Source organism: Dama dama, chromosome 19 (assembly GCF_033118175.1).
Source record: "Dama dama isolate Ldn47 chromosome 19, ASM3311817v1, whole genome shotgun sequence".
NCBI lineage: Eukaryota > Metazoa > Chordata > Mammalia > Artiodactyla > Cervidae > Dama > Dama dama.
The window spans coordinates 25,210,067-25,219,901 of NC_083699.1; the positions used below are offsets into that span (position 1 = coordinate 25,210,067).

The window sequence follows — 9,835 nt, forward strand, 5'->3', positions numbered from 1 at the left end:
TGAGAGCACCAAATGCCTAACTGGCCTGGGGTCAAATTCCAGCTCTGCCTTTCCTGACCATATGACAAAACCTCTCCACCCAATGAAGAGAATAACAGACTCTCCTCTTAGGTATGTTGGGACAATCATATGAGAAACGGGGTTGAAAACCCTTTCCACAGTGCTGCATATATGCAAACTATTATCATTTCTGAAACTTACCGATTTCCTATTCTCCAACATTTGGGTGTCTCAGGTTTTCACTATCATAAATAAGAGGTAAGGAACACTGTTATATACAGATCTTTGTGGTCCTCTATTATTATGTCTTGATGTGAAATTACTGAATCAAAAGGTATGCAGAGTTTGCATGCATTTGATACACATTGTCAAACTATTCTTCAAGAGATGAGTGTTGATTTATAGTTAATTTGATGGCCTTTTGGAAGAGGTGGCTATGAAATCAGGAACCGATGATGAGTTATATAAGTAGGGAAGTAAGAAGCAATCGGCATTTGTAGACTGAGCCCAGCACATACCTATCAAATCCTGGGCAGGCCTGCTGGCCTCTCTTCTTCCACCTCAAATCAAGTCCAGGGTCTGCCATAGAAGGAACCTGAGAGAATGTGATGGGCATTGAATGGCCCTAGACTGAAGGAGAGGTTAGACAGAAGAGATTAGAAGATAGTGGCAAAAGCCTTATCAGATCAACAAAAACAAATCCCATGATTTTCTTCTTTGGATTACTTTAGTGTTATTAATTACTGCCAAGTACTACTTATTCGTTTTTAGACTCTACTTCCAAATTGTAATTAACTCATTAACAGCATACGTATAGAATTTTGTGGGATATTGAATATGTTGAATTTTCACACTGTGGTGATCCTTTATTCTGAGATTATGTCCTTGCTACTTTTTTTCTTTTTAAAGTTCTTTTAAAATTGAAATAATGGTGATGGTGGTAGGGTATTTTAAAGTCTTTTAATTGGCAAATAAAAGTTGGCCACCTTTATTTGTCTTCTACTTTTAGACTTAAATTTTATCGGTACCTGGAATCCATATATCTGGAAGCAAATGTCCAAGTGACATATAAGCTAGTCTTGAAACTTTCATTTATCCAACCAACATTCAGTGAGTGGATGCTGTGTGCAAGATGAATGGAAATCTCTGGGTCACACATTAGTATAACACCATGAAGCTGCAACACCATTGTCTCTGGGGGTGACAGGCTCTAAATGACAGAAAGCTATGGGAACATGGGAATCACAGTGTATCACAGGGTCCCTAAGTCTTAATACTTACAGGAACGGTATACCTCATTGGAGTCCCTGGGGAAATAAAATTCACTACAACAAACACCTCCTCAGAGTTGCACAATATGTATTTCAGAAATTAAAAGGACAAAATTAGACTGAACCTAGGACAAAAGTAGAGGTTAAATAACCCAGACACCAAGATTTATCCTTGTAAGTGGAAGAAATTAGCTGTAGGCTTTTTTTATTAAGCAATTATTTGGTTAAGGACACCCAAAGAAAGGAAAACCAACGCCTAATTTCATAATACAAGTACATGGAGAGCTAAAGTAAACTCTTTAATATCCACAAAAACCTTAAATAAAAAGAATCACAAAACAAAATATCATTAGTCACACTTAGCTTATACTGGGACAACACAGATCAACTAAGTTGTAAATTCTACACAGACATAGAGAAGAGCAGGTATAAGCAAAATGGGAGATTATGCTGTATGAACATATTTATATGAGCAAGGGCTCTTTAGTATCCTAACTTTACCGAGTTAAAATTGAAAAATATAAATATTTTTGTTGTTTGAGCCAGAGAAATCTTTAGATTTGAGATGCTTAAATCACAGAAAATCTTTGAAACTATTCTTCCCAAGCACTTTTTCTGGGGCTGGGAGGCAGAATAGTTCTGGAAAGAAAATCTATAAACATTTTGGGAGAATTTTCTGAGTGTTGACATGAGACATGCTTTTGGAAGGCCTTAATGGCTTGTCAGTTTTGAGGGTAGTCAGTAGTCCTTTGAGGGTATGTGTCACAACATAAATTATTTATTGAAATTCCAACAAATATCCAAGCAATTGGGAAGGACATAGACACGACAGCTTTTTCTTTTTTTCCAAAGGGTGTGATAATTCTCTCAACCAAAATGGCTAAACTCCAACACCCTGCCAGAGTTTGCATTCAAAAGGAAAAACCCAAAATAAGCCTCACCCAAATCTTCCCCATCACCTGCTTCAAAGAGATTATTGTCAAGAATTAACATGACTGAATTCATTTAATATGAATAAAAAGTGACATGAACTTACAGCAGTGAGCATTTACCACCGGCACATTGCTTTCTGTTGGCTTTGACATGGAGATCATTCTCTGGATGAAAAATGTGTTATCAATTCATTGAATTAACATTGGTCACTAATCATCTAGTTAGGTTCCAAATATATATATCCAGGCTTGGATAATTTAATTGAAATTTAATTTACAGTTTTTAAATGACAATGTGTGATTTAAATTGCAAAAAAATCATAGGAGAATCATTAGATTATGAACCATGAGTGACACTATCTTTATCTTTTAATGGCATTATTTATACTGAAGACAGTGTTTCTGAAAGCAGAATGCTCTATTCTATTAAGTTAGATAGTGACAAGAAATTTTGATATATGTATGTATACCTGTCACATTTTACAGACGCACACACCTTTTAAAAACACACTTTTTTAAAAGACAGGGGAGTATTTTTCAGGCGCCAATCTTGCAAAAAAGTCTCACAGTTTTTAAAAAATGTTAAATTCAAGCACGTCAATAAATGAAAAACAGCAAAATAATTACAGCTAAAATTGTCAATGTTGAACTAACAATTATAAATTATAATGATTTCAGCTTCTTAGTAAAAGCATTGGAGTGGAAAAGGTGGAATTTCAAGTCAAATCACATCACAAGAAACTTCATTGCAATAAAAAACAGATCATAAAGAAATGGTTTCCAAGGTCTGGCCAGACATTAGAAGTGTTTCTCATTCTCATTGCCACAACACTTATAATTTTAAATAATTTGTGGCAATGATTATTTTCCTAAAAGCAATTATTCAAAAGTTCTTTCTCATACAACAGTCACTTCCAAAAATGAAAATAATCCAACCCTTGATTTTGTGACACAGTGTAAGGTATGGTAATAGAAACCTTGATTCTAGGTAACCAGAAAAACAGAAACACAGATTGTAACCGAAACCAATTTCTTTACTTTTTTTACATTGAAAAAGAATGCACTGGCAGACAATAACTACATCTACAAATTTGACTAGTTTGTGTACTAGCAGCCTGTTCTGAATTTATTTTGAGCCAAATACACAACAATAGAGGGAGGTGCACAGCAGCGTCAACTGAAGATGTTTACTTTATAATTTAAATATATTAGTTACCTGCTATAACGTAACACACAAGGGGTCATGAACTCATTAAGGATAAAGACACTTAACTTATGAATCTCTAGCGCTTAGAACATACCGGGCACATACTAACTGTGAACTGACGGACTTTTAGGAACATTTTCCCTCATATAAGTTCCTCTTTTCCCTGAGCCTGAGATAATTTATGGACCATGATGAAACAAAGAAGTTACAAAAATAAAAAGGCGATCATATTAAGAGCACGATTAACAATTCCTTTCTTTAAAACTATTCTCTGAGTTCTAATGAAGGACAATGGTGGTCCCTGCTATGGAAACTATTCCCTGTGAGTTGTACTGACACTATGGACATGAACCTACAAGAAGGTGGGGGGTGGAGAGTGGGGTGCACTGAATAATTAAAAGTTGGGTTGTTTTTCTCCAAAGCAATCGACTATGTGATCAAGTCAAGCCTTTTTTTGCTTCTTTCCTCTCAAATAGGATATATTTGTAGAAAGAAAAAAAAAGGTTTCAAGAAATTGAATTACCTTTTTGAGATATCCTGGGACCTATTTAGAACAATAATGTTGAATGACCTAATTAGTATTCAATGGGCTTAAATGAATCAGTATTTTTTTAAAAAATGATATACTCCAAAGAATTAACTGAGTAATCAATTTGCTGAAGTTCTGCATTTAGACTATAGTGATAATACAGCTTTAGTGTCAGAAAGAACTTTAGAAATATTTCCCTGGAGAAATCATTCTAATTATGATTATGTTTTCATTTTTAAAAAATAGTTAATTGATTATTTTGGCATAATAATCTATACTTTTGGTGGGGAAAACCAGCCATGACAATAATTTCCCTTATTAGTTCAATCATTTCCATACTGAACGAGTAACTTTATGAAGGAATTGCTTATATGACAGTATTACAGAGGACTATGAAAAAATCATTTTTGGAATATTATATTTAATACAAAAGAGTTGACTATAAGAGGAATAATGGGAATATAAATGAAAGTTTTAGATTTATAACCAATATGTATAATATTTAGTTGACAGTGTATAACCATTCATAATTATGATTAAGAGGAATACTGAAAACCTAAGTAAACATATCTATCAGATAAGCAGTGGGATGTAAAGAGCATGACTAATCTGGAGACAGGACATGGCATAGGCATTTTGAAATAAATGGTCATAAGGGTTTTTTTAAGTGTGAAATATCAATCAGCAGTAGCACTGAAGGGACTGAATTTTTCACCATTTGAAAAATTACTATGTTTACTAAGTTTCTGTAAACTTTCTAGAGTAAGTTGTAAATTATTCTCTATTCACAAATCAAAGGCTTATGATTGGCTTAAGTATTTTTGTTAAGCCAAATAAGGTAATTTGTGATTTCCTACAGTTTTTAAAAAGCCTCATTTCCTTATTACTAACACATGCAACCCAACTTGATTAAAATACATGCATATTATAGTTCATATCCATTTTCTCCCAAGCAGAAATTACACGGCATTCAGGTATAATCCTTAGAATTTATCACTCTAACACTCTCCTATGCTAATTTCACTATAAAAACATTTCAGGAAATGAGAATTTATTTTTAGCATTTTTATGAGATTAACAATAATTTTCCATATACTCTAGAGCTGCATTGTCCAATATAGTAGCCATTAGACACATTTGGTTATTGAAACACTTGAAATGTGACTACTGCAGCTTGAAGAACTGAATTTCTAATTTCAATTAATTTTGAAGTTAAAAACTTATGTTTGTTTTAGTTATTAGAGAAATCTTAAGTATGTTTAGACAACTTAGGTTAATGAATCTACTTTTTATTCTGCAAAATTTATGAAATTGCAATAAATCAAGTATTACTGATGAACACCCAAATGTCCAAATTAAGGTGAACTTAAAATTTAAAAAACAAACCAGATTTTAAAGACTTTATCACAAAAAAACATAAAATTCTCATTAACAATTTTATATCGATTTCTTAAGTACTTTGCATCATATTTCTCTTGAACACCACTGATTTGGAACTCTATGAAATTTGCTAGCTTCTGAAAGTCATGCTTTAAATTTTTTATTCTTTTAATAAAAAATTATCATTATGAAAAAGAAATTAAAGCTAGAATTTGTCTAGTAAAAAGTGACCTAATTGCCCTCTCTACACTTCCTTCTCTGAACTGCAGAGCCCTTGCTAGCACCAACAGTAGAATGCAAAAATGATAGGCAGTGAAATATGCAGAAATCATGTATGATAGCACTGATGAGTGTGCAATCAAATCAAACTGCTCACACACTACAAAGTGTATCTTTTCTTGCTCCCAATTGTCTTCAGACCTATGTGCCCCTAATTCTAAAATTAAGCTTCAAACTCCCTCCCAAGTCTGCTGTGCTATGGCTTATGGTATAGATAAATGAGCGATGACTTTACTGAGCAATATGCTTGATCATGTATTAATACTAGATTCCGTCCAGGCCCGAGAACTTTCATCCTTTAGGGTGGAGAGCTTCCTCTGGGAGAAGGGTTCAAATCCCAGAAGTTTGAACACTGCCACCCGGTACTTCTTGGACATGATGTTGTACAGAATAGGGTTGATGGCGGCGCTGAGGTAGAAGAGGACGAAGGAGACGAGGTTGCAGTATTGGCTGATCTGAGCGATCTCCACAGAGCCAGGCTCGAAGGACTTGGAAAATAAATATCGTCCTACATGGAAGGGCAGCCAGCAGAGGATGAAAGCAAAAACCACTACAGCTGAAAGGACAATGAGAAAGAGAACGTCAGTACAAGGTATGTCATAGCAAACCACAATCTCTTCTGAAGACACGGACTTGTTTTGATTATGTGTGGTGTGACAACGGACTTCAGAAAAATATCGTGTTTTGCTCTTCCCCCTTCCTACATTTTAACCAAGATTGACTCTGTTTGGACCAACAGTTCAACCATTTTCACTAAGCTTTCCAATTATTTCTATTTAACAACTACTTTAGTAATTTTGTGCTTGAGTTGACATATTGACTCTAGTAACTTGACAATCGAGTCACAATAGCCCACAATTTTATATGTGTTAGATCAAACCTATATGAGATACTGTGGTTGTACTTAGCCACAGTTACGTATCAGAGTTTCCTGGGACAGAGATTCCTTGGATACAATACAAACTAACTAAATTAAAACTTCTAGAAAGGAGACCAGGACACCTGTTTTATTTTTTTCTTTTTAAAGTTTCATAAAAGATTGATATGCAGTCAGGATTGAGAACCATGGAGATGAATGAGACTTTTCCACCTAAAATAGACATAAGTAAGGAATAAAAGGCCATAAAACTAACTAACATTAATGATTATCCACTCAAGTTTTAATTTTGCCCATGTAAGGTAGCTTTTTTTCCCCCCAATACCTTTGCATTTCTAGGTTAAGTTTTTAAAATTCAGAAATCAGAGGAAAAATAACAGAAAAAAATATTCTGGTCCTTGTACCACTTTAGGGAATCACATAAGTGATTGATTCCCTTACAGTTGTCAAGGCAAAACAAAATTAGCATTGGTGTTGAGACACCAGTGAGGATAATTAACAGTTTAAAAATAAAATTAGAGGAAATTATTAAATGTACTCCCAAAACTAAGTTGCATAGTAGCAACCGAGTGCCCCAGCAGCAACATGAATTTAGAGTCCCTTAAGGAGCACTAGCAGATTTCAATCAATTAGTCATATTATGAGAATCACTGGTCTAAAGAAAAAAAAACTGATATTATTTGAATAAATTCTATCACTTTAATATACAGGATTTTAGGAATTGTAAAAGTACAATGCAAAATCATCCTGAAATGACTTCTAAGAAGCACTAAGTATGCAAATAAGTACAAAATGTTTACTACAATGTCCAAATAAAATGTAAATATTCTGGTTTTGAAAAAAGTAGAATTACAATTTCACTTGGATGTGAACACACTTTGTATTACTTGTACCAAACACATATAGCTACAGAAGCTGAATTTATGGAATAACTATTCCATACTGCATCCAGATGTTCTCTGAAGGCTCACTTGGGGAGAGATAGTAAGTCCTACCAGCTTCCACACCTCCTTTTCTCATGTTGGAAGCCTGCCTATCCTAGTTTATCTAGCCTTTCCTACTTGGAGAGACAGGTAAGTATGAAAACAGAGATCCCAGTACTTTTTTGTCATTGACTTCCTTACAAAGGAAGGAAGTTTATATTCCTTACAAAGCTGTATAAACAGCATCAGGATAAACAGAATTGAGGTAATTATCTGAAAAAAATACAAGTCAGAAAGCAAATCACAATGTTGAAAGAAAAACGAATCTTCTCTGATAGAATTATCCAAATGATCACATTTTTGTGATCACAAGTTTACCAATGAATGCTTTCTAGAGTCAATGCCTGATTTTTTCACTCTCAGTACCTGCTTTTCTTAATGCAACTTAGTTATCTACATATTGAGGCAGGAAGCTTAACATCTACTTTAATGCTTTAAGACCACAAGAGAGTCTTTAATGAAAGATCTCGGTTTTGACACGAAGTTTCTAGGCTAATACACACTACATTTTAGAGAAATACAAAGGTGGGACATTTTTCCACAAGAGAGAGAAGGAGAGACCAGGAATGAGACACACACAGAGAAAAAGAGACCAAAGGAGAAAGTCAAGGGACGAGAGGAGGGAAGGAGAAAGGAGAGAGGAAAACAGAGATATACAGACAGAGAAAAAAATGGAAAACAAAAGAAGAGACACACGACAGAGAAACTAGAGACCAAAGAAAGGGCTCAAGACCTAAACAGGAGAAAATAATTGAGAGATTTCTAGGGCAACATATACTTCAAGAAACAGGAGAGAGAGGGAGACTCGGGGAGAAGGGGTAGGTACGGGGAGAGAAGAGCTCGAGGGCTCACGGAGACCCACCCAGCATCTTCACGGTTTGTTTGTGGTTCTGGTCTCTGAGCGAGGCGCCCACCGCCGCCTCGCTGCGTCTCCTCTTCCACAGCTTCCTGCCGATGAGGCTGTAGAGGACAGTGAGGCAGAAGACAGGCAGGAAGAAGAAGACGCTGGACACCCACACCATGACGGTGAGCAGTCCGGAGCGCACCGCGAACTCGGTGGCGCGGCACTCGTTGGTGTCCCGAGGGTCGGTGCCGTTCTCATGCTCCACTCCGACCAGCACGAAGATGGGCCCGGCGCTGCAGAAAGCCACGGCCCAGATGACCAGGATGACGAGCTTCACCCGGCCCTTGGTGATCACCACCTTGGCCCGCAGCGGGAAGCAGATGGCAAAGTAGCGCTCGACGCTCAGCGCGGTGATGGTGAGCACCGTGGCGTAGGTGCAGCTCTCGCTAACAAACTGGAAGAGTTTGCAAAGCAGGTCACCCAAGTTCCAGGGCCGGTAATGCCAGAGGCGCACGAGGTCGAGGGGCATGCAGAGGAAGATGAGTAGGTCGGAGAAGGCCATGCTGGACAGGTAGAGGTTGGTGGTGGTACGCAGCTCGCGGAATCGCGACACCACCAGCATGGTGAGCAGGTTGCCCGCGATGCCTACCACGAAGAGCGCCACGCAGGTGGCTGTGACGCCCGCCAGCAGTGGCGCGGGGAAGAGGGGTGGCAGCTCGTCCGTCAGCGAGTCGTTGTCGGGGGGACCGTCCGAGCCCAGGTCAGGCAGCGTGAGGTTGGGCCCCGGCTCCTCGCTCCGCGTCGCATTCCACATGCTGCCGATTCTGCTTAACTGGTTTAGGGACGCACGACTGCGCTGAGAGGCTGGATCCGACTGGTCCGGGAGAAGGTCCTCTTAGGCGCAAAAGAGTGCGAGGGAGGAGCGTGCGCGGGCTCTCAGGGAGGATGCTTGGAAAGGAAAGAGAGAGGAGAGGCAGTATCTGAGCGAGAAGGTGAGATTGAGAGCCTGAGGCGGGGAGGAGGGCGAGAGATGGAGGCAGGAAGACACACACACACAAACACACACACACGTTTTGGTGGTGAGATGGACAGAATGACCCACAGCTCTTGCACCTCTCGTTTGCCCCCATTCTCTCCCCCAAAGACCCTCTCTCCCCACCCAGCCTCCAGCCGGCCTCCACGCAAGTACCTGTCACTGGGGTAGCTTCACCAACCCTGCTTCCCCGTTCAGGCTCCAGCTGCCTCTGGCATTTCCCAAAGCGCGGCGAAGCGGAGACCCGGCACCGCGAAGCTGCAGCGCGCGGGAGCGCTCCCCCACTGGCCTGGGCGCCGCGTGCTGAGTGTGGCCCCAAAGGCAGATCACACCCGAGGATGGGGGCGGGGACAGCGGGGAGAACACCTTCAGCTCTCAGGGCCTGCCTCAACAAGGGTTAGAGTTGGCTACAAAGCTGGTGCCTGAAACTGAGAGTGCACAGCTGAGCGTGGGAAAGGGAGGTCGGGAGTGTTCCGACGGGAGAGGAGACCGTGCGCGCC

At 39.0% G+C, this 9,835-nt stretch overlaps 1 protein-coding gene across 1 annotated transcript; it reads right to left on the reverse strand.

Moving 5' to 3' along the window:
• Positions 1-5,833: 5,833 nt before the first annotated feature.
• GHSR (growth hormone secretagogue receptor) lies at positions 5,834-9,182 on the reverse strand. The gene is made up of 2 exons (XM_061167881.1): positions 8,321-9,182; positions 5,834-6,154 (listed from the first exon to the last, which is right to left on the reverse strand). The coding sequence occupies exons 1-2, from the start codon at positions 9,114-9,116 to the stop codon at positions 5,850-5,852; spliced, it is 1,101 nt and encodes a 366-aa protein (XP_061023864.1). The 5' UTR covers positions 9,117-9,182; the 3' UTR covers positions 5,834-5,849.
• Positions 9,183-9,835: the final 653 nt, after the last annotated feature.